This window comes from Varroa destructor, unplaced genomic scaffold (genome assembly GCF_002443255.2).
Source record: "Varroa destructor unplaced genomic scaffold, Vdes_3.0 BEIS01000003.1, whole genome shotgun sequence".
NCBI classification, from domain to species: domain Eukaryota; kingdom Metazoa; phylum Arthropoda; class Arachnida; order Mesostigmata; family Varroidae; genus Varroa; species Varroa destructor.
Window position 1 is genome coordinate 11,760,760 of NW_019211456.1, and position 24,987 is coordinate 11,785,746.

At 42.5% G+C, this 24,987-nt stretch overlaps 1 protein-coding gene and 1 long non-coding RNA gene across 9 annotated transcripts in view; one reads left to right on the plus strand and one right to left on the minus strand.

The window, feature by feature from the left end:
- LOC147756525 (uncharacterized) overlaps positions 1-19,167 on the minus strand; it is a 60,288-nt gene extending 41,121 nt beyond the window's left edge. Inside the window, exon 1 of the long non-coding RNA XR_015324522.1 lies at positions 18,054-19,167. This is a non-coding gene — a long non-coding RNA (uncharacterized LOC147756525). The remainder of the gene's footprint in view (positions 1-18,053) is intronic.
- Positions 1-24,987, plus strand: part of LOC111247254 (uncharacterized) — a 218,675-nt gene that overhangs the window by 40,768 nt on the left and 152,920 nt on the right. Inside the window, exon 1 of one of the 8 annotated variants that reach the window (XM_022797948.2) lies at positions 1,226-1,529. The exons of 5 other annotated variants lie outside the window; for them this stretch is intronic. In XM_022797948.2, the coding sequence (XP_022653683.1) occupies positions 1,330-1,529 (200 nt within the window). In that variant the 5' untranslated portion in view covers positions 1,226-1,329. Of the gene's footprint in view, positions 1-1,225; positions 1,530-3,463; positions 4,982-14,230; positions 15,045-24,987 lie in introns of those variants that run through there. 2 more of the 8 variants (XM_022797950.2, XM_022797949.2) reach the window with 2 other exon arrangements.

The window sequence follows — 24,987 nt, forward strand, 5'->3', positions numbered from 1 at the left end:
TCTCAGGTGCTAAACTGGGGTGTCTACTTCTAGATGCCATTGGCATGCTATGGTAAGTTAGTAAGTTTTTCATTTTGGGTGAACCTTATTTTCATTTCCATATTCAAGTTACCTATTTTGATTATTTGAGCAGCGTCCGCAAGCTTTCGGTCGCAATGTGAAGATTCGTTCATTTACAACGTTGCAGAACACGAGTCGCCGGCCTCGAAAAGTAAAGCTCTTAATAGTTCTGTTAAACGCCGATAGATCCCGAATCAATTTTTCAACGTGTGCCGTCGCGGTAATTACGCTAATTGCCTACATAGTTAATTTGGTAGCAGCTATTGTTGCATGCGGTCAACATGATCATGATTTAACCACTCGATCAAGCATTTAATGGACAGCATAGATGACCAACGTGCCGGAAAAATCTTTTGGTTCGTTAACGAAATCTCACTCGAAGATCGTGGTCCTCATCAGGTCCATTGGATGCCTTTGGAAATTACCGATCGGTCCACTATATGATTTCCATGATGGTTTTTTTTTAATTAACCATAGCTGTATACATTAATATGTGCTCCGGACTGAACCTTGGCACGATCCGTATGCTCGAATAACACGGACCGCTATTTATTTGCGTCTGCCGACGGCTCTTGCCGACGACGATGCTATATAGCATGTTAGCTCCATGCCACGTGAGAACGAATGGTAAGCTAGCGACTACACTACACTATACTTTTCGCAATTTAACCGTAATGGACATCGTGTCAACGTAGCAGACGACATTGTACTCCACATAGCACCATCACACCGTCATGCTGTCATTGTGCTAAATTATCATTTCTCTCGCATGTCAAGTAGACGAAAGGATCACGAGCTGAGACAGAACTACGACTAGAACACAGATCATTTTCGCGTGCCCGCTGTAATAGAAGTTCTTTTCTTAGTCCATCGATGTTTACCGTGCCTGTGGCACCCATCGATGTTCTTTAGGCTACTGTCGACAGCTGAAGCCGGCGGCTGAACAGAGATCTTGTGTAATGACGTACTACCACACCACATATGTATATAATAGCACGATTATGATGGCAATGGAAATATTCATTCGAGTTATCTCCGTAAGCGGACAGCATATGTCGACGCGTAGAAATGGCAAAAATGAATCGTGCCACCACCTCGTTTGCTTGAGTATTATCAAAAGCTGTCTAGCTTTTTGAAATTTACGACAGTTTTTAATGCCTTAACGACGCATGTCACGCATATGTTTACGGTGGATATGGACTGTTTAGACGCCGAATTCAGGATTGACCTATCGATCACAAACACTTACGAGAAATAACTAGTCAAGGCATGATTAGCGAGTATCGGGAAATCTCGTACCCTGTTATGGAGATGCAAGACCAACTGTTCGGACCAACGCAGGACCAACAAGGGTTCGGTCCTTATCACTCGTGCGTCTCGTTTCAGCGCCGTCCGAAGTGCAAAACGAGCCCGCTAATACACACCGTCCATTATTCCTCAAAGACTGTTCGTGTCAATTACAAACACTCGTAAGTACGACTAATATTACATTAATTAATGTGAAATGTGGCGGTTACGCAATTGCGCCATACCAAGACGATACACACACCGATTACGTGGTTCGTCACACTGTTTTGCTACGGTGATTAGAGATGGCAAACGTAGCCCCGCAGAAAAGTTCTCTTCTTGAATTGAAGAAATTGAAAAAATGCAGAGTGATTGGTTATCAGGGGGACGAAGATGTCGATTTAGTTTGTTTTGCAGATACATTACTGGTTCTTGTTTGGGATGGAATACACAAAATTAAACTGAATTGTAATAAGGGATTTCGAAATCTCTGTACGTGTGCTCATATAAACCCATACACACGAGGAGATTTATTTATGCCTAGCCGAAGTCAGCGAGAAATGGCACGTGAGCTTATTTGACTCGAAGTAAGAGACTCGGTGTTCCAGCACAGGGTGAGCATAGTTTTTAACATTACGCAAAACCGTAACAGGTATTTTGTCTCAATGTTTATATTGCAATATATGTTGTAGGAGATATTTCTCATAGCTATATATTTTATTTTTTAACTCAACACCTACTCAACCGTAGTAGTACAACCTACTGTAACTACTCATCTAAAAGGAAGCCAGGCTTGATTAACGCTCAAGCTAAATAACAACCTCCTTTAACACCAGAAAGCACTCAAAACAGATTTGTTACATTACATTGTGCCTAAATAAAACGACAGTGGTGTTCCGTTCTTTACTAACCTAAAATACTTAGTAGAAGGCGAAATATCTGTCTCTGACGGCATATAATTTTTGTTCGTGATTATTAAATTCTCTAAAGCCGATTGTAACAACATAAGCTAACGTTAAATTTAGCATGTTCTTCTTCAAAGACTTCTTTCAAAAGAGGCTAACTTAAAAAATTTAATAGGGTATCAACACGTAGTAGATACTCCTTGAGGATGATTAGACTACAGTTGCTCAAATAAGCGAAAAATAGAATAATTTTCCAAAAGTTTAACCAGTAAAGCCAGATCTACTTGGCAACCAACCTTACAGGTACAAAGAGTCTCGTTTTTGTCTGACTCATCGAAGCGCTAGACCATGCGGCCGCACATGTTTGGAAACCTACTATAAAAACCAGTTCCGAATTATTATAGTACTAGATAGCCCTTCTGTTCAGCGAGGTCTAAATTATAACTCGGAATAAAAAGTTTGGTAGATTATGTAGACCAGCCCAGTCAAACAGTGAGGCTAGCTATTTTGTATCTTCAGTTAGCTTACGGACTAAATAACAAAATATAAAGCTCTACCGACATCAGTACCTAAGGCTTAAACGCTCCCTTCCTTCCACTTATCGTCTCACAAGATGCTATAAAGTCAAGCGCTGTTCTCCCTGAAGTGCATCTTTGTTTTGCTCAGAACCTTTTTGAAGGCCGATACGGGCTGGGGTAGTTTCCATGTATGCGATTTAGACAGGTTTCCTATTGGAAGCTGTCGGAAGGTAGCGTGGCGTTGTCTGTTTTCTTCACGACCAAAGGCATCAACGCAACAAACTCAATCTTCATTCTGTCTTTCTATTGCGGTATTCTATCTTGCTTAAGCTTAAAATGTACGAATTGTCATAAATCATCGAACGTAACAAGTTGCTGATTCTCGTAGCTAGATATCCGCGAACGGCATTTAGGCGCGCACCGCATGAAACCCCGCAGATGTAGCGTCTGTGCTGATACCATGGCCATGGTTTGTCTTCATAAGACTTCACCGCATTAATCAGTATATCTAGTTCCCTCTCCCGTTTCCTGATGTTTCCTCTTTGTCCCGCGTTTTTCTCCTCTCTCAATTTTTCGACCATCAACACACACGAAGCACGCATGCATGAGCTGGTTTACATACCCATTTGGGTAAGGCGGCATTGGTGAGGGGGTCAGTATGGCTCACGTTCAAGTGGAACACGGGTTGTCTCAGCCTCAGAAAGAAACGTTGAAGTCCTTCTTGGTCTTGCTGGAGAAGGTGCGGGGGAAAGAGATTTTGCCGAGTGGTGACACAAATCGAACGTCAAACGGGGTGGTCTTATGAAGCGCTGGAAGAAAAAGAACTCTGCCGCCGTTGACACCCCTGCTTCTAATGGTGGTTGTGGTATAGTACCGCTGCAGCCGCGCATAACGGGGGTGGGCTTGCCGTTGTCTTCTATCTGCTGCATCTTAGTGACGCTGAACAAGATTTCGCCGTCGTACTCCGTTGGGTTTATTGCTTTACTGCACGCAAGTTGCATGGTCATGTGTGTGGTCGACACGACAGCTATAGCTGCTGTTGTCCCCTTTGACGTTATTGTTGCTGCTGATTGGTCGCGTTTGATTCTCTTCCCTCTCGTCTTCTTCTCGTTCTTCGCACCACTTTGACGTGACCGTGCGTCTATACTCATTTGCTCACCGGTCGGACTCGGTCTGAATCTGTGCGTGAACTGTACGTCTTCTGCCCACCGTCATCAGGTGTAGCACGCAGTGTAGCCGTAGTAGCAGCAGCAGCAGTGGTAGTAATAGACGGCAGAACTAATGGTGATGGCCTCGTCGTATGCGCTACCAGCAGCTGCAGCTACAACAGGCCCCGACATACATAACACGCGGTCTAACTGCCACCAATCCACCGAACGCCCCCTCCATAGCCGCCACCCCTCGAACACCCCATCGTTAGCCATCGCCGTCAACATCAACAGCAGTATCAATAGCCATAGTTGCTGCAGTGAACATCACAATTTTTGGCGTAACCGCACGGGACACCAGGGTTAGCTCAGACCGGTCGGCAGCCCCGCGCCCCATGTAGTAAGGCACATAGAAGGTTGTGACAAGCGATCTAGCCAATTTTGTTTTCATTTAACATACGAACTAGAAATCCTATCCTTAGTAACGTGTCTCTCTCAGCGTTCAACAATAACGCGCCGTACATACCGGTATCATTACCATCATTATAATCATCGCAATTCCGTGCGGGACGTATTGCCATGCACGACTTCTAGAGGATAAACAAAACGTGCTAGTAGCTCATTTCAGTGCGTACAAGCTTTCGGAAATTTAGTATATTTATCAGCGAAGAATAATTGTTCGAGGCACATTTTTGGCTATAACAATCATATTTTCTACAGCTGAAAAATAGAAGGCAGTACTGAAAGCGCTCAAGTCACTTGGTGGAAACAGTGGGACCTTGTTTAATTTGCTCGGTTTATTAAACTTTTGTTTGTGTTAAATGTTTGACAAACGCCGTTAGTGCGCTCCCTCTTGCAGGCGGCCATTGTGTCAAGTGCGATCGTGCCTCCTTTCTCGTGCTGTTTGCGAACTTTCGTACTTTCGGAGTAATCCCATAAACGATTGTCAGGTTCAAGCATCGTTTGTGTCCTGCGAATTTCACCGCAGGCGATGTAGATTGGGTGGTAATCACCAATTTACATGCTTGTGACATTGAAAAATAACAATGCTTTGCTGTTGCGGGTAAGTTCACTACGTATTTGCAAAACGGAAAACAGTTAGAAATGTTGGATGGAACATGGAAACACAATGGAAACACTGAAAATATAGTTGTATCACTTTTTTCTCGTTTCTAGTTAATAGTTGATCGACGTAAACGGTTAGCAATGAACGAAACACTATAAAATTAATGATTTAGTTAGAGTTAAGTTCTATTAACTTTATATTAACTGTCCAACTGACTAGTGATGATCGCAACCATCCGTTGTATAGACGTCTTATAGGTACAGATATCATTGGCGATTTAGTTCTATTTAACTTTAGTGTTGGTAGTAAATATTACGCAGGCTGCCCTTGAATTGTTCTCTCTTCAGTCGATCATTAAGCACAAGCGTCAGATACCGAAATGGCAAATCATTGTATCTCCTCCCAGTGTCTGCCAAATCGATCGAATTCTGTCCTAATATAGTAAAGACAAATAAAAATACGCAACCAAAATATGCTACTGGTGCTGACGTGTAGCGGTTCTGGTACATGCTTCTTCTGATGCCAGCTTGTAAACGTCGTAATAGATAGAAAAACTACTGGAAGAAATTTTCACACTGTTGTCGATGGGGCACGATATAGAACCATCGACTGTCGATTGGAAGCTGGCTTGATGATGACGGTAAGGAAGCAGACTATTTCCAGGTTTTTAGTAGCTAGCGATTAACTAACAAATACAACTAGAAGTTGCCCCGCTTGCGATCTGGGTTGGCGAACCTAGCTGAAAGTTGTCAGACGACTGGCGTAATTCCTAACGGTAAAACCGAACTAAAGCTTAAGATTTTCCAGAGCGCTCCGGGAGCTACATATGTTATATATCCTAGGAAGGTTGTTTGTCTACTTCGACTTCTGTGATTACTTTAGCATGCCCTCGCTATACGTTACGCCCTGCTTTCCTTGGCCGGCTCGAACCTGTTTATGAGATATAGGCCACCACAGATATAAACGACCAAAAAAAGGTAATTGAGAACACGTTAGGACCGATAAGTCTGTGCGTTTCCTATATCAGACGGCTGTCTAATGGTCTGTCTTCTTGGATGGCAGCGGACATCTCTGTACGTGTGCGTAAATGTATACGTACTACATGTACATTTGTCCTAAGTTTAAAATTTCCTTAACGGCACCATGCTAGATGTATCGTTTGAATTTTCGTCAGCAATTTACCTGACGATCGTTTATTCATATGTATGTGTTTGTTTCTATGTAGCAGGCCCTGCAAAACGAGTCTTTTTCACGGAGATTTGTTGCAGAAATTAACCGGTAGAGTTTGTCCTTAAGGCGGTTACGCTCGTATACTTGTTGGGCTGTCGTTATGGAAATCGGTGGATTCTGCACTCGTTATTTAGGTTCAGTCCAGGTCTATTGTGCGTTTACCAATGGTAGAGCGCATTAGATTCGCTCGATCGAATAGAAAGTGTTTTATGAAGATAAACCATTTTCTGTAATTGTAATCTAAGCACAATCCTCAAGCGCCGTTGAGGACCTGATACTCGTTTTGTACCATTTGATGGCCCCGTATGAAGGCCAGCTGTTTCGTTCTCTATAAAATGAAGAGTCTCTTACACGATCCACCTAGGAGATCCGACCCCCGCTTTTCAGTGATATAGGCTTTCGTTGAAAGAACAACATCATATTTGAAGCTAGTTTGTCTAGACTTGCCTTAATGCACCTGGCGGGTAGATTCTTCGTGCTGCCAGTTCAGCGGTCTTCTTTATCATTCAACTAGCTAAATTTCAGTTCTTCTCGTATAAATATAGGGCTCTGTTTTAGCGATTGATGGTTCACAGCTTTAAATGAATTCAATTATAACGGAGAAAGTTGTGCGCCGTTGAAGACCTCAAAAATTTGCCAGTCTTACAAGAAATCGACGAAGAGTTAAGCTCTAACGAGACGCTTGCTCTAAGCCTTGGCTTTCAAAGCCTTGAGCAGAATATTAAAGCGTGGAGCGATATCCCGTCGTTTCAGCGAGGCAATGTTTGCTGTTAGATTCGTCCAGTAGAGATATGACATTTAATCTCTGTCCAGCGCTTCTTATAGCGCCAAACGCGTTCATAAGCAAAATAAAACCCATATAATTGAGACTTCAAATATAACGGATACCTGTGAAAATGAGTTCAAATCCTTGTTGGTCCATGTTGTGTCATATACATGCTATATGTTTGGAGTCTTCTTTATGCATCTGACTCTTTTGAGAAAATATCTTCAGTATTCATATATTGATTAAAAAGACGGGAAATAGAGTTTTCCTCGTAGAAGACCAAAATCTTTCTTCTTTGATCTTAGTTATAGCCTGTATTTTTGGATTTGCTTTTTGCCTTTAGATGGTAAATCTCGAAAAAATATGCAACAGAAACACTTTAAAAATCCATCAAAATTACAGTAGGTATAGGGATGTTAAGGCTTTCCGATTAAAACGGCTTAAGCCTGTTTCAATACATGCTTCTACCACAGATATTACAAAAGCTAAATATGTCAAACTTAGTCGAGAATGCACTTCAGGCTAACTACTTATTCTAGCACAAAGAAAAGCAATCAACTATATTTTTTATGGAGTGGTCGATTTTTTCGTTTTTAGTTGGGGGTGTATCTAGGCTCCTTTAGACGGCAACCTCTCATATGTTTATTATATGCATATATTTAAGCTCCAGTGTATACTAGTCATGCTTGTTGTGAAACAAACTAATAATATACCTTTTCTGGCAGATCTATAGCTGTTTTCCAATCCAGGTGACCGAAAAAGTCCGATCACTCAATTGTCGTTGTGCTTGCTTCTGCTGCTCAAGTATGCAGCTGTCACTCAATCGTTCTCGAGACCAGCTTCCCTTGTGGATAGCAGCTATTTCATCTGGGGTCGGTAGTCCTGTAGTGCCACCCCCATCCTCGTTGTAGAGTCCCGCTAAATTTTCGGGACCGTGCAGGATTGGTACCCAGAGCATATTCTAGTCCCGTATCATAATATATGGCAAATAGGGCCAAGCGGTTGGGAGAGCAGAAGGCGGGCAAAGCAGTTGAAGTGTTTTGCTCGTTTCATGAGGTCTCTCGTTCGTTGGAACGAAGATGTGGCCACTTTGCGACCACAACGATGACGACGGCAATAGCCACTGCCAGTCGTCGTCACAAACGACCACTAGCGGGGCGGTAGTGCCTTGTTTGCAGGTCTCGGGAGTTCTCGATATGTTCAGCTGGCTGGTTATTTGGGTTACGGTTAGAAACGGGATGCTCTTTCCAGATGGTAATAGCGGCTTACAATTTGGGTGCCCAGAAGAGTTCATTCAGCATCCCGCTAGCCAGAAAGGCCTCTCTCGATCACAGCTTGAAAGCGAACGAAGCCCAGCAGAGCAGTGAGTGAGCTTGGCTTTTCCAAAATGCATGGAGTTTCCAAAAGCAGTCCGTATTTGCAACGGCACGAAGTGGTGCAAGAAGTCTCGGCTGTCTAGTAAAGTGTATATACGTATACAAGTAATCAACCATTGACAATAGAGCCATGACAACATTGCCACCGCAAAGCGATCAGCAACCATGGAACTAGACGAAAACCACGCATCGTAATAGAGCCCACCGTCTGCTCGAACTCTGTCACAGCTCTTTCGCCTTATACAGTATATTACTGTTGTGCATAGTGAGACAAGAAGTACAGCTGGTAGCGGTCCCTTCTCGTAGGTCGCCGTACGAGCCTAGGGGGCGATAAGGCATTCGATAACCAGCATCACCTCTAATTGACCAACGATGCGATTTGTCGTTGTGAACTGCCGAGATTAGCGAGACAAATCTTCTTGCTGCCGGGTCAAGCCAAGTTAAGAAGTCAGAGGAATTGTCGTCGTTGAAATGAACACGGAACGATACAGGACAGACAACAACTTGAAGTCGTCACGCAGATATGAAAAACGAGTCATAATTGAACGAGTGAGCTATGCTGGCCAAGAACTCGCAGGAGACAATTAACTTCAATCAACAGTTACTACCATGACAAGTATTATACTGCTACTAAATTTAGCAAAAGCTTGCTAACTTGTGAATATTCTTTGTGCTTAATTGGATGTTGAAGTTAATCGGTTCAGCCTAATTCAATGTACGCTTGAATGACAAGTCAGATGGCATATTATCCTGCCTATATTTTTGCCTCTAAATCATAATTATCGAGTCAGTCAATTATAGCCAACAAGAATACCCACTGTGAACGTAAGACCATAATGAAGTCCCCAATAGGTAGCTATTCATTAAGTACAATGAAGCATGAAAATTCAAAAGTAAATACGTACCAGCTCAAATTAGGTTTGATCATTTCACCAGAGATAGACGTTTCTAACATTGTAGAAATACGAAATCAACCAATGCTATTATAGAAGATTTGTATATAGATAGATAGATGTGATATAATAGATTTGTATATACATAGGGATACATATCTCATTATAGGGGAATTTACACAGTGAATGCTAGACGGTGATATGACACGCACATAATAGTATGTTCTATTACAAATATACGCCATTAATTCGAAATTAGCCATTGGTTTCTGATTTGCCACATACGATGCTAACCCATGTATGTATTGACAATTAGGTCGCATATTCCGTTACGTGGCTTCTTAGGTAATAACCTGGCTGTATTTGTGCCGGTAGGCACCATCTGGCCCATCGAGTGCATCCTTCCATCCAATTCATGTAAATTAGGTTAGCCAACAAAATCGAAATAAATAATGGTATTGCAGAAGTAAGCCGTGCCATCTGTGGCGCGGTGCAGCTTGACTAATTTCGAAAAATATGTTTGCCCTTGGAAATATCGTTTAATGTTTGTTAGGTCGTCTGTCTGTTGGTTTCGCATTCCGATTTGGGTATCCTGCCTGGGTAGGTCGCATAACCTGGAGTTATCGTTGGAACGAAGCTAAACGGGACGGATTGCAATCTTTGTTCTTCTCAAGCATCAATTACTTGCTGGTTCAGACTACTTATAGTAGCTAGACATGGGAACATCCACCGGCTCTACGCCGTCAGAGTGATGCTTCCATTTCCACATGATTAGCTTGTTAGATAGCTGATTACCTTTACTTCAGTAAAATCTAGAAATCTGCTGCCGCGTGCATAAATGTCCTGAGGGGTTGCCTATTACTTACTGTTTCGTTTTTGGGATATATATTATAGGGAAAATTTGGAAAAACTGATTATACTTTCTATAACCTATATTTTACAACTTGTTGCTATTAATAAGGTTGCCTAGTAGGTACAAGGTGTGCTCTGTTATCATCGATGTTGGTTCTAGGCAATACGAAGTACCAAATATGCTCTGTTTCGCTACCTCGTTGCCTAGGTTTTACCGCTGATCAGTAGAGCTCATTACGAGAACACAGCCCTTCCTGTCGTTTTTCGTGAGATGTCCTAAAGTTGACAGATCCTTTTTTTGATATCACAAGAATGAAGCATTAGTGCACAGCTAGCAAAAATCTGAGTATGGTAGTCTCGTGCATATGCTTACTGGCGATTGGACTTCATCTTCATGGATACTAAAAGTAACGACGATATTTCCCGCCACTTGCATTTAGGGACAGATCACAATGGTCCACACTTTTGTATGGATTGTATCTCCATTCATTAGTCTATAGCGTATGAACATTCGCCTGCAGAAGTTAAATCAAAATTCTACTGATTTGTATCTAGCCTTTATGTATCATAAATTTGATATTTATTAGGCACCGTTGTATATTCTGAAAATACACAGAATATTTTCCTGCGTCCTATTTGCTTAAACGCGGTTATTATAATTATTTCTGAACTTTTTAGAATATCGAGTTGTTTTTGTATTCAATGAGTGTTCGATAACGAAAGAGATCAATGAAAACTCGTCTCGTTACAGAGCGCTTAACAACTGTCCCTTTACTCTGTTCAAAGCAGTCCTCCTCTAGGATTCAATTCAGAACGTTCTTAAAACAACGTTGCGATCTCTTCGTTACTTAGTTTACTTTTGCGACGTCATATCCACTTTAGCCGGCCATCAAAGCGACCCATAAGGACGAGCAGCAAAAAAACCCAAATAGCAATTATCTTTTTCTTCTGATGCTTCTGTTTCGGCAGGGGCAGCAACTGTCTGCTTTTTTGCTGAAGCTGTCAGAGTAGTAGAAGGGATGACCTCAAGAGATTGCGAAGGCGTATCAAACTGGGAAGCATTTCAACTTGTTACAGTAGCTATAACGTATCAGCAAACGGTCCAACCTTCACCGTGGACGTATCTTAAGTTCAGCACCCGGAGCGCCTAAAACGTTACGCTAGAGGCCGCTGGACGTTCTTAACTGGGGTAGCGCTTATAGAGGTAACAACAGTAGTTTTTGCAATAACTGTTTATGAAAGGCTGCAGAAGATCTGCTGAAATTCATCACAAGCGCGGTTTTTTATCCTCGACTTGCCGACGGCCGCCCCTGCTGCTGCTGCTGCTGCTGGAGACATTGGCAGTCGTGTTTCCTTTGGCGTTGTCGATCCAGCGTCTGTCTCCACTGCTGGAAAAGAGTGTTTTTTTTCTCTCGTCGTATCATTGTGTGATCGCTTGGTGGCTAAATCTAACACGAGGACTTTAAACAGTTGTATACCCATAACGTCAGCTTAACTAGGCTAATTTTTCGCAGACGGCTTTTCTCGTTATTAAACGGGAATTCAGTCGCCTTCAGTGAGCGCAAATGTGAGCAGAAAGGTCGAGCCGTTCAAAAAACGCTTCCGGACTTCCTAACTTCACTGCAGCGTCGTCGCGGCTTTAACTAACAACATGCCGCCCCCAGAAGCATCTTCTCTAAAGTCTAAAAACAAGAAACGATCTAGAAATAGGAGCGGTATTTCGTAAAATGGTTGCGGACGCTCCAGTTTATTTGGCCTTATATATTTTTTCAGTAAGAACGACTCTGCGACAAAACTGAGAGGATGTGTGGGTTCTTCTTTAAGTCATAGATAAATCTGAAATTATACAGTAATGGCAATTTTTTTCACTTAAGAAAGATAGCGCTTTATTCGAAGTCTAGACACGAATTGATTCGCTATGTATTCTCTGTTATCGAGCCTGGTATGAAGACGCGTCCAGGCCAGTTTTTGAGACGCTATAGATTACCAAATGTGCTATTACCTATTTTACTTGCCGGTGACTGGAGAAGGTAATTATCCGTCGGTGCTATGTCTAAGAAATAGGATATGTGTAAAAGAACGTTCAACTTATGCTCTTGCACGAGGGCGTAGCGACTGTTTGGTATTGTTGTTGATGATGAAGATGATTGTGTCGTCTATCGGTTCTTCTCTATTAGACAACTTCGTTCAGTCGAGGTAACTGGGCTCTATAAAAATCACTATTGTTTTTTTAGATATATGCCAGTGTATGAAGTCGCTTTGATCCCACGAAATGCAAATGATGGGATTTTTAGGTTGTAGACTTGGCCTAACTCTGGGCTTAGGCATATTTCTCATTCCTTTCTTAACTTCGTATTGTCGCACAGACACCACCTTTTTTCACTCGTTATAATTCTATGTAGAAGTCTGTTTATGTGGCAGATAATATAAAGCAATGTTTTTGTCTCAGTTTCTGCAACATTCAGGCTTTTAATGTCTGAGCACATGACACAGATTCACACACGGGGGTTACAAGGCTGCAACCCATCTTCCAATCGGCCAGTTCACAGCTGTTGGCCTGCCGTCTTTGTGCAGAAGTGCCTTCAAGCGGTTGTTATCGAACTTGGAGGATCGACCGAGGGGGACGACATGCATCTCCCAATTCTAGGATAGCATTATTGGATTTCACAAAGGACCTTTGAGCAATCCTCTCAATAGATAGAGCACACAGCAAAATACGACAAAAGGAGGAATAGAACAGGTGTCATAATCGCACCCCTTATTTTGACTGGAAGCATCCATCTTCGGATCCTCACTGGATAACAAAAATTACAAGGGACTTACGGAGAGCAGAGCCCACATATAACTAGTACGTGGGTCGATGTTCAGAAATCAAGGGACAACGAATACTAATTATATGGATTACAATAGGAGTGTCATTTAGCAAAGGCATCAACTCTGGAAGACTACTCGATGTAGTGACTAGAATTTATTTCCAAAATGGTACTAAAGTATTTATAAAGGTATTTTAAGTTTAAGCTTGCATTTGTTGTGTATGTTTCGGTATTTTGATTTCTCGATACGCAGTCAGGTGATATGGCGACCCTGTTGTCAATGAAACAAGCTCCCTTTTCGCCTATCCAGTAGCAAGTGGATACTACAAACGCTAGATATGGGACGAAGTTCAACTGAATCCTCCTACATCTAGCTGTCGTACCCTATATAGTTGAATTTATGTTTTTATCTATGATTTCCTCGTACTTTCGTTGGCCTTTTGTCGCAGCTAATTCCTGTATTATGTTATTAAGCACACGAACGATTGAGTAACGTTTTGCTAAACATCTGGCATAGTGCGGTTTGTCGTCTAACAACTAAAAGCGTATCTTCTATAAGATTGAACGTTCGCCGCTTGATATGACTAGCCGAAATGGCCAGTTCCAATCGTTACTAACCAATAACATATCGGCTCAGTAACGGAAATAGTGACGTTCTGCTGGACGGTAATGCCATTCGACAGAGCCTGTGTCCTCAGATCTGGCTCACTTGCTTTTGGCTCTCGGAGAATCATCGTGCGCGTCCCTCCGCTGTGTTCGTTGCTTTGTCTCTTTATACAGAAGTATCGTTTTAACAGATCAGTTTGTCACAGTCGGGGCCATTTATACGCAACGATTAGCAATATTAATAACCGTGCCCAGTCGATCGCAAAAGAGTGAACTCTTTCCGCTTCGCATAGTTTTAACTAGCGCTTCAGCTGGATCCACTGAATCACTTCTACCTCATAACAAGAAATGAAAAAAGCTCGAACATCGTTCTCGTCTCCTTTTGAAACTGGCGAGAGATCTGGCTCACAGCCGTTCAAATTGGACCGTTAGCATAATTCATTCCGGTAAAAATAGATCGACAAACTGATAAATAAATCCACCGAGTTAAGCGTTTGTACATAGTTCATTTCTTGAACTAAGGGGACCCGCCCTCGTTGATATGGCTTGATTCATGTAGGCGCAGACTTACTTCGCTCTTCATAGTCGTTCATCTGATGAGCACTGCTGCGTGATTTATTCTATTCCATTGCTATTTCTGATGCTACACTTTGAAGACAGCACTTCAGAGGAGAACGGAGTAGATGCGCTTGGTTTGCTCTGATATTACCGTAGCTGATGTCGGTGTTAGCCCCTCAAATTTACGTTTGCCAATGGTGACATTGAGCTGGTGAGGGTTTGGCACAGCGATCAGGTGTGCGTCCTGTGTCGCTCAGTCGCTTGTTCGCTGGAAATTTCTCGCTTTCGAAGGTCTTCATCGAATCCGTTCGGCGAATCACCAACATCCTTTATGTGACCATTTAACGTAGTCTGTCGGACTGTACGTGATTAATTACTAGTGAATCAATCATTGGAAGAATTCAAGCTGCTCTCTGCCTTGGACGCTAACAACTCTACCGCTGCTATCTGTTTTGTCCCAGCAAATACGATAGTGCGTACCCGATTCCCTGGACTTCCGGAGTCTATGCTATTCGAGGTTGTGAAACGGATTCGATTCCCTTGCTAATCATGCGTAGGAAAGTGTCCTTCAGCAGGCCAAATACTTGTATAATATGAACACGTAAGTGGAACTATGCGTTCCGTAGACCCACATGATCAACGCTGTCAGAGTCAGCACGAAATATCGACGTTCGCCCAGGACTTCTCCTCAGGACATAACGTATCCTGAAGTCGCTCTATTTCAGGGACGTATTCCGTTGGAGAGATGATATTCTCTAATCTAAACAAACTCTTAGTGAATACGTTTGCCTCAAAAGCGTGTCAGCGTTAAGCGTAGTAAGGTGGTTGGAACTTACTGAAGTGATCCGAGAAAAGTACGAACTAAAACGGCATTTGTATTCTGCTGAAGATGGTCTTCTTTCAAGTGAAGATAGGACGTATTCATTTTGTAGTATGTGACAGACTCAATAGCTCTCGAGATGAGAGGTAGGTTTGTAAGTGTGAGCATAACAACAAAATAGAACTAACCGATGAGATAGAGCTCCATCATAGAATCAAAGCTAGTCTTCGATGTTATATCAGAAATGACTACTCTATTTTTTATATTTATATATATTACTATATTTATATATATACTCTACTCTCGATCTCCTGCTATGAACAAGTAAAACTGTCCCATTTCTGCTCTAACAGTACCACATACGCATAGGGTAACATATGGTGATAGAGTTCATAAGGAAACATTTCTATCTGCAGTAAGAACCAATGAAAAGTACTTGAGGCTTCATACAATCTATTTTTGTGAGTATTATACAATGAATGATTGTTATGTGCTTTCAGTAGCGTCTCATACTTGCACTCGATGATTCGTCATAAGGAATATTGCTACGTTAGTAATTGTTCTAATAGGTAGAACTGTTGTGTAGTCGTTTTGTATGGCAATCTGCGCGTTTACTACAAGAACACACAGACGCATATGGAGATTGGTGACATTTGTAACAACGAATCGTATCTCTTCTCTTTCTTTGTATTTTCCCTTCTTTCTTTTTCCACAAAATAAGCATATGATGCTAGTACAGACCTGCTAACAGTCTGGAGCGTGCCGTCGAACGGAACACGGCTATGCCATGTCCGTACTGTCGTATGAATATGATGGTTAAAAGTAATAGGGGAACGAAAAGAGTAATTAGTTCGAAATAGCAAATGAAGGGTCATCTAGTTGACCAGATTGCAGCGAAGGGTATTGAGGCTTGAGGAATATTACCACTTGTTACCACCAAATAGAGAGAGAGAGAGAGAGAGAAAGAGAGAGAGTTCGCTAGTTTTGTCGATAGCTTTTTCATTTACCGGTTCGGCCATTTTTGACCTCTTTAAGACTTCAGTGCTGGAGAGTAGACTGACATTTTCCCGGACATACCGGATATTCCGGTATTTCCGACAATACTAGATTTCCTTGTGCCAGACGTGACTCGTTTTCCTGTCCTCCTTCGTGACGTTGTCGCCGTGCCTACAAAATCGCCAAGGCTAGCTCTCGGCATACCTGTGTCTTTACTCGACTGCGTGCTAGCGAATGAATAATTGACGATAAGAAATCACAATATCAGTGCTGACAGAATATATTTAAGGACGAATAAGTCATTGCCGTCAGCGTACGAGGACAGATTTGTTGCTGAGTTTGTGAAACACCCTGCGATGTCGCTGCTTTTATTGCTGATTAGACGATGGCGACAATAGGAAGGGGTACAAATTACTCTTACTGGCTACCCGAGAACAAGGTGCGTGCTAGCCCACAACAACGGCAACTTTTATGTCATTTCGCCATGTACATGCCGGCTAAGACAATAAAATAACCTTGAGTGTAATATACCATCAATAATACAGGTAACCACTTTATGCAGGGCCTGAGTATGACCACTAAAACGCAGATATAAGGATGCAGTGCCTTGGCGTTTCTCAGAACAAGGCGTGTCATGTTATGCAGTGCTCATTGCTGACTCGTCGTATCACTGCAACAGGAGGCGGTAATAAAATGTGGATTTTTTTAAAAAAAATTAACAAAAAATTCGAAAGAATATAGCGTCTGTCGAGGAAAGCGGGGCGGGAAAGGGAAGGAGGCAAAAGCACAAGCCTCAATGCGTTTTTGGTCCAGCTATTGCTATTGTTTTACCGTGCTATTCCATTGTCCCTTTCAACTGCTTGTTATTTTGGTAGTTATCATTTGTGCGTCATCTACGAATAATAATAATGATCATGTAATGACGATTTAATCTACAGTTTGCTCCGCGTGAAGGGCACGAGTTGTCCGCGTCTGCGGGTGAGTTTACTAACGTCAGCGACGACCATCAACAGACAGATGTGATATAATAATAATCTGATAGCAGCAATGATGGTGCCACGATCTGGGTGCAGATCACAGCTGTAGACGCACACATACATGCGCCAGACTTTCCATTTGTTTATGGCACCATTGCAAATAGGCCGCTCACTGTAACAGCGCTAGCGCTAGTGTCAACACGGAGTCTCGTGAAACGGACTCGACACGGATAGAAACCCCTATAGCAGATAAAGTAAATTCTAATACTATAATCCATCGAGTGACGTGTTAAGCAGGAGACGTCGACGGCGACAAAGACGATATTAAATTCATTCAGTTGGCTATTCGTCGTTTGTATGAGCGGCCATGATGGTGAGCGCAACTACACTGACAATAACGCCAGGTACGCCGCAGTCGTTGGAAGCGGACGCTGCGGTAGGGTTCGCAAATACCTTCCATGGCGCTCAATGGCCATTGCTATGCAGAAGCGGCAGGGAAACTACGACGGTGCCATGCTCACCAGCAGCGCGGACTAGTGACATTGGCGTTGGTGATGGTGGACATATCGGCGTCCTTCTTATCGTAGGTCTTTTATCCTGGCTATGTGAGGAGCATCGCACAAGGACACCGTCGAGTGAGCTGTTCCACTAAAACGCTTGTACATCGTCACAAAGCTCATACAGTCGCATGTGTCGCTGTGTCGATGACGTAGGAATCAAGTTCTCTTGTTACTGATCGACAGAAATCATCACCGAATCATATATTGCAGCTATTGATGTTACTCTTCCGAGTGCCGTTGATGACCATCGCCGCCACGTTGACTCTATGATAGTACAAAGCTAACGACCCTGATGGTAGTGACAATGGCGACGTTAAGCCCGAGTTTGTCATTTGCTATAATCCCCTATAATATACCATTCGTGTGAATCAACGAAACCGTGCGTATGCTACACGTGTTTGTACATACGTCGATTTGGCATTGCCTATTTGTACGATCTGTCTGTGCGTGTTTCTTATTAGTCTGTCTATACTGCAATTGTCGTTAAATGCGGCCCGTTAATAGTGCCAGGATCGTTCTAGGGTTCATCTTTTTATTGATGTTCTCGTAGTTTTCTTGTTCCTATTCTTTTTTAAGAAGGTCACGCCGTACATTTTCACATAGCTATATCTGTTCTACTCACGTTTTTCTGTTGTATTGTTCGTGTGTGCCAGCAACAGCCAGCGCCCGATTCGCTGATTACGCCACCACGGCAGAACACTGCTTCGCCGACCCGGCTGCTCCTATTTTACAGTTTACATTACCATCGGCGTCACGATCATTATGATACTCTTATGTGCATACCGCAGCCACATTACAACAATAACCAGCACTATACGATTTGTATTTGCTACAACAGCTGGCGGCCGGCGATAGCCTACGATCAAGCAGTCCAGTGAGTGGACTGATACTGGCTGGCCGGCCGGCCGGCCGGCCGGCCGTCTCTTTGACCAGCCGGCCATACCGTGACCCTAAAACGGCTCACGCAATAGCTATTTTTCCAAAAGGATGAAAGGAAATGTATTACAGGTTGAACACTCCGGTCTGATGGCACGCTTTACTTTGTCTCAGCTAACGAACTAGCTGTCAATGAATGGCACGATAGAGCCTGCGACTGCAATAAACGTCCCCTTCATATTTACGGTCATACATTCGAAACTACAAACAACTATTAAAAACGCGTCACTCTGTGTTTAGTTTCATAGGCGCCTGTTTTGTACACTTCCTTCCTGGAAATTCGTGAAGTTCACACTGGTTCGTTTCGCTCACACATGTATTGTGCATATCACAACTGCCATTTGCATCAACCAGGCGGTGCGGTGAAATGAAAAAACCTAGCTCTTTTATAAACAATAATGACTTTGACTAGCCAAAAGTTGGACAGGCAACATTGTGTAGAGAGACTGCTACTATCTGATTATGGCCAGTACCTTGATCGTCCAATCGTCATGACTAACTGGCTTTGGTTCAAAGCAATTGCTTTTACCGTAGTGGAGATTTCGGCGTAGACGCAATCCACTATCTCTAATTGCCAATCTTAACCTGCTCCCGTCTTCTAAACCGCTGGAATCCAGGTTATAAGGTTCGATTAGTGTATGGAAGCACTGTCTACGTTCGTCATACGTTTTGTCCTTCTAGCCAATCAGACTCGAAGTTTCAAAGTTGAGATGGGAAAACCATACGAGCGTTCGTTGATGTCGTACAGAGTAAACTGAACGATGGGAAGAACAAGAAAAAAAACAGAAAGGCGAAGTCGTGTCTTATACGTTTCCCCTAGCGAACTAAGTTTAGGCAAGAGGCCGTAAATTAATGCGAGCATCGCGTTCGACAGACAACAGGTTTTTTTGTAAGTAGAACGCTAACTTCTATGCAGACAACAACTCAGCTTATGGAAAACGGGAAGAATTAGCGGTAGCATTAAAAAAATCTGGCTGCTGTGTGCCAGTTGAACCCTGTCGTTTCTACACAAATTCAACTGGTTTTCATATACTACACTGAAGTGCTTTGAGACACATTTACTTTATCAGTTGCCATTAGCTGTTCAACCGGAGCCATATAGGCGAAACATCATTTTCACTGAGACATTACATAGTAGTCGCGCAGTGGGGGTGTGTCAACGGGACGTTATTTAGCGAATCATCAGATGAAATAACAGGACGGATGCATTACACGTACCGTTTCTGTCGATGCCTGTTTTCTACTAGTACTCGAGTTATATTTAGAACAGAATCAAAGCCGATAAAATATGGTAATTGAAGAGAAATTTAGGGTAAAAAAGGCGCATTTCTCTTTCTACAAGTTCATACCAAAATTCCCACATGAGACAACAGTAGCTAGATGTCGAGTCGTGGCTGCATTGATCGAACGGCACTGTCTAAGCACGCCTAGAATTCTGTTTGACTGCTTATACGGATGTATATGTACACGTACTCTCCTCTACCAATACAACAACAAGTATAAGTGGGCCTGTTAGGACATCAACTAGGCCTTGGTGGCGGACTACCTTTTTGGCTCTGTTGTCTATTGTTTATTGGCATCGTTTCAAAATGACCACGCTCTGTAACTGGCTGTCAGTCATAGAATGTTTATAGAATAAAGCAAAATTAACTATACCTAACACCGCTGTCTCATTTAACTCACGCAGCTCAAATAAATAGGTTAACGCCTGTTCCGGCTGACGCCCAACTGCAATTCTTTAATTGTCCATTGACGTTACTGCCAGAAATACTTCAATGCGAAGATGGTTGGAGGATCAAACAAAGATCAAGCACAACTGCTTTGGGTATCGCGTCTCATTTATACATAACCACTCTTTCGATATTCTTTTTTCTCACTATGACAACCACCACTGTGATTGTATTGTTGATCTTTCAATAGATGAACATTTTCGACTACTTTCGTTGGTTTTGTGAAGGTGCCGAAGTGTATGAACGCTCAATTTGGCCAACAGATTTATTTAAATCGAATGCCAACATGGGGCATGACTAACAGTGAAACGTTAATATTGTTCAGACGTTATGGAGAAACGCTGAACATTCGTTAAGATGACCCGAAAGGCTGGATCCCTGTGCACTATTGAAATGCTCTTTCTAATTGAGAGGTACGTTTTTTTGAGAGGTAGTTACCTCTTACACCTCTTAATGGCGATTTTATCCAAAGGATAGCTCGCTCCCCGAAGAAGCTTTATGGCGGTAAAGGGATTTTTGCTTTAGTTACGTACATTCTTCCATAACAGAGTTTACCTCTAAATTGATTGATCGAACAATCCTGTATTAAACGTTAATAGAACGAAGAAAAAAAAAAGTCGCGCTCGCAAAATTTGCCACGAAGGCCGGTCGAGGTTAGCAGCAATTAGTAACGTACCGTTCAGGACAGTGGGGGCATTGTTTTATACGTTAGTATAGAGCAAACTCTGCTTCGCTTCGTCGATAATGCATGTACCCGATCGGAATAGATAGGCAGGGCACAAAATTCTACAGTAATTGCATGTCTATTTGTCGGATGAGTTTATTCAAAAGGCGGAAATCTCATTTTGTCCAATAGAACTTACTGAGTTTCTTCCCGGTTTAGCGAAGACCCATATTAGTTCTTCTGTTAGCGAACGACTATCTTGCTCGTTATACAGTTGACAGCATCCACCCATCTAAAAATAGATCTGAGCAGCTTAAGTACGGTCTTCTTGTGAATAGACTGATCGAACGGACTGATATGCGTAAATGAAGTCAATAGTGAAGAGACAAAATATTAGCTCTTGACAATGGGTGTAGTTGTAGACACGTTGATAGTTTCAGAGTTTTTTTTTCGGCTCTATGATGGCCAAAAGCAAAATAAGCAACCTGCTGGCATTACTGAACAGTTCATGGACATACCGCTGCGGAGAAATGAGAGCGCCAATACATAGCATTTAATAGATCTGCTTGCTTATGATAGATTCGGTTATTTATTACCAGTGTCGTATACGACACTCACGAAAGCCGATATATATACACATATTGAAACTGATCGGTACCAAACAAATCAATCTCATTGGACTGTCATATAGACACGTAGGTTCTTTGGCGGCACCCTGTTCCAGCTAACAGCTACCCTGGACACCAGGCTTGTTTGGTAAAACATAATTGGGTATATTATCGTTGTAATCATGCGCGCTACATCAGTACGTGGTCCTTAACAACGTAGGCACAACTATCCATCATGAGCTAATTAATTACATTTCTAATTAGCCTAGAAGAAGAGGTTTAAAGCGAGAGAAAAAACATTTTTAGTTGGCATCTAGATAAGGACGGAATTCAATGATTTGAGAACGGTTGATAAAGGTGGCGTTCTCTTATTCAACTGTCGTTCACGTTCGACTTCTACGAGGAGTTCCTATCGGTATCGTTGATTTCGTAATCATCACTACTTGAGTTAGGTGTGTGCCCCACCCATTCACTAGTTGTGGACGTTATGGCTTTTCCCGTCGACTGATCGTCGTATTTTCTATTCAAAAATTGTTCAGCACGATAAGGGTCAGCATGACGGGCGACGCTTGAGAGTTCCGTGCACGGAGTGTTCAAACCTGGCTCGTCTGGTTACTGTTTTTCTTTGGAATGTTTGTTAATACGAATGACTAGCATAGGAGCTTTCTATTTGTCACGTTCCATATTTAGCCTCCACAAATACGCGGGCCCGGTGTGCTGTACAAATGTCATAATCAGGCATATATGTTTATGTCTTTTATCTCTAGAGAGAATATGTACGCGCTAGACTCTGATGAGCTAGCCAAGCTTAGGCTTGCGACTAGCCGACGACTAACGAATCTATCTATATTACTATGACAATATAACATAAACCGTATGGAAAGATACGTCTATTTTGTCCTCCAGCAATAATCGACGATACGGTGACGTTCATGGACAGTGGCAATAGTGTTTTTCAGTATATATCGTCATATTAATAAAGGTTGTGGTCAGAGTAGGCTACAGCGATACGGGATGGCTATCTCGTGTGTAGGAGAACGTTGCAATGGCGATGGCACATGTTAACTTTACTATCTATGTTCATTTGACGATAGAGACACTGTACCGACGTAACGTTACGTGTGGCCCTTGCATGTCGGCAACAACCATTCTCTATACGGGCAGCTTATTTAATAACAACAGCCTATATACTTGGTGTATTTGCCGGACAAATAACTGTTCAGTATTTATATCAAGTAGATTACTTGGACATCGTCATAGATATACAAGTGTTCTATGAGAGAAGGACAATTAAACACTGCTTGATCGTTACGTCATATGGCAGATGAAACCAGCCTTTATGACTGGTCGTCACGCTCTGATCGTGTTGGTGTGGCCTCACGAGGAACAATTAATCACAATCTGATAACTGCAAGACGACGCATACGAATCAAACTTATACACGACGTAATTAACCGAACAAGATATATAGATATTCGAAATCAGAGTTTTGATATTTTTTAACTCAGTAGAAATCTAGATACATTGCAAGAAAACTTGCTTTCCTTGGACCTTCCGTACGTATCGTTACGGATGAGAAATCGGGCGATAAGCCATGTTTACGTCAATCCCGGGATGTGTCGTCGGCAAAATACACGTCAAGCTTGCAATGGCTAGCAAAAAGAATGTTCCGATCTTCTCATTCTGTGTCCACGCTAGATAACGACGCTGTGACAAGGGTACGATATGCTAGCGCATGGGTGGACTGATACTAGAAAGGAACAGGAAGTAGGGTCGAACGTGGAATTTTGCTAGAATTATTGATAAATATGGACATTTAATATGCTGACGATGTTTTTACGCACAAAACAGCGGCGGCTACGACCAAACCGTTTGGAAACGGCAACAAGCCATGTTCCTCGTACGAAGAAAAAAAACATTCAATAAAGAACCGATATACTAATTCATTCTAACCTGCCTTTCAATTTAATAATAATAATGATAATAGTTATAGCAGCAGCCGATTCAAATGCACAACTAAGCAACCCATTCACGCATACTGCCAGCTTGTAATGCTATCAGTAATTATAGATAAATGCTTTTAAAATCCAGAAGTCTGTTTGGTAATGATGTAATCAATTGTCGGACCGGCTCTATCCTGTTCTAAAAAAAACATTGCATAGGTACAGTAAACGCTAATCGTGAAACAATGTCCTATCTTTGAGCTCTTTCTCACTTTTGAGGAGTTATTGTCTATAGGGTAATACGTTCTAGCGCAATTTTACCATAAAAACTTTGACCAGAAAAGTGGTAAGGGCCCTGAAGTTAAACGAGATTAGACGCGTATTGCACAATCCAGGTTCGTCGTTCTGCACAGGTAACCTGTACTGCTGAAACTCATTTTTTGTGCTGCTATAATATATCTATCTTAAATAGTATATTGATTTTTACCTTACCTTACGGTCTTCACGGAAGTCATAGCGTTTCGTCAAGCGTTAAAGGATACATCGCATTGGAGTGTAGAGACCAACGCTTCCATTGAGGCGCGGATTAACTGTTCTATTGCTGATACGCTCGTCGACGAAGACAACAACAAATCTACGTTCTGCGTCTTTCGCTACATTGCCTGGACTCTCTCCGTTCTCCCGTCTTTTTTTGCTACCCGTTTTCGCTCGCCTCGGTTCTAGTCTTGTCGCTTCCCGAACCGCCTTCATCCGTACTGGCCTCACTCGTACTTGTATTACCGGCAGCACGAATGCCGCTTATCTTTTAGTTCTTATTTTTCAATTTTTCAGTGTTTCAGTAACCAGCTGAAAGTATGTCTACAGTTGTAGCGTCGGCGAGGTCTGTATTGGCTAGGAATACTCGGTTGTACCTTGCGTCGCCGCCGCCGCCGCCGCTATCGTTGTTTGAACTGGAAATTGATTTAAAAAATGCAGTACATTTCGCGAACGGACCAGCTGGCGCTGCCTGCTAGGTTGCGGGAAACAAGGACATGACAAAAGAGCTTTGCTTTCATTCTAATGCTACCACACGAACAACTTCCCGTCTCGTTGCTATTTCCCCGCCTCGTTCGCTTCACCAGCAGAAACCCCATGGATAATGCCCCTCTTCTGTGTAAAGAGAAGAGGCTTTTTTATGCTTAAAAAAGCAGCAGAATTGACGCAATCGTAGGGGCAACTGTCGATAAAGGACCGGCATTTCTTTCCACTGGTGACATGATGGCGCCGTTGCTTTTGTTTCGGCCCCTGGTATCGCTCTTGCTATGCGCGACCGCTGTATAGAAATGGTCGGGGGTGGAGTAGGAACGATGAACCGTTGTACACACGGTGATACGCTGCTAACGCTTAGTGAAGAACTGAGAAGTCAGGAAATGCAGAGGTTTCACGCTGGCTTTAAATGGACCCAAGTAGTTTACGCACATCTAAAGCCAGTGGAGTGGTAGAGTATTTTGATTATCAAGACGAGATTGTGTGCCCCCAGCTGATGCAAAACAGACCAGTATTAGTATACGTGTAAGTCACTTTGCACCTATATGAGCACTAATTCTGTTACGAAAACGTATTTGGCAGAGGCATACCCCTGGACATCCTGAATCTGACACAATGCCATATCAACAAAAACGGCTAGTTCAGCAAT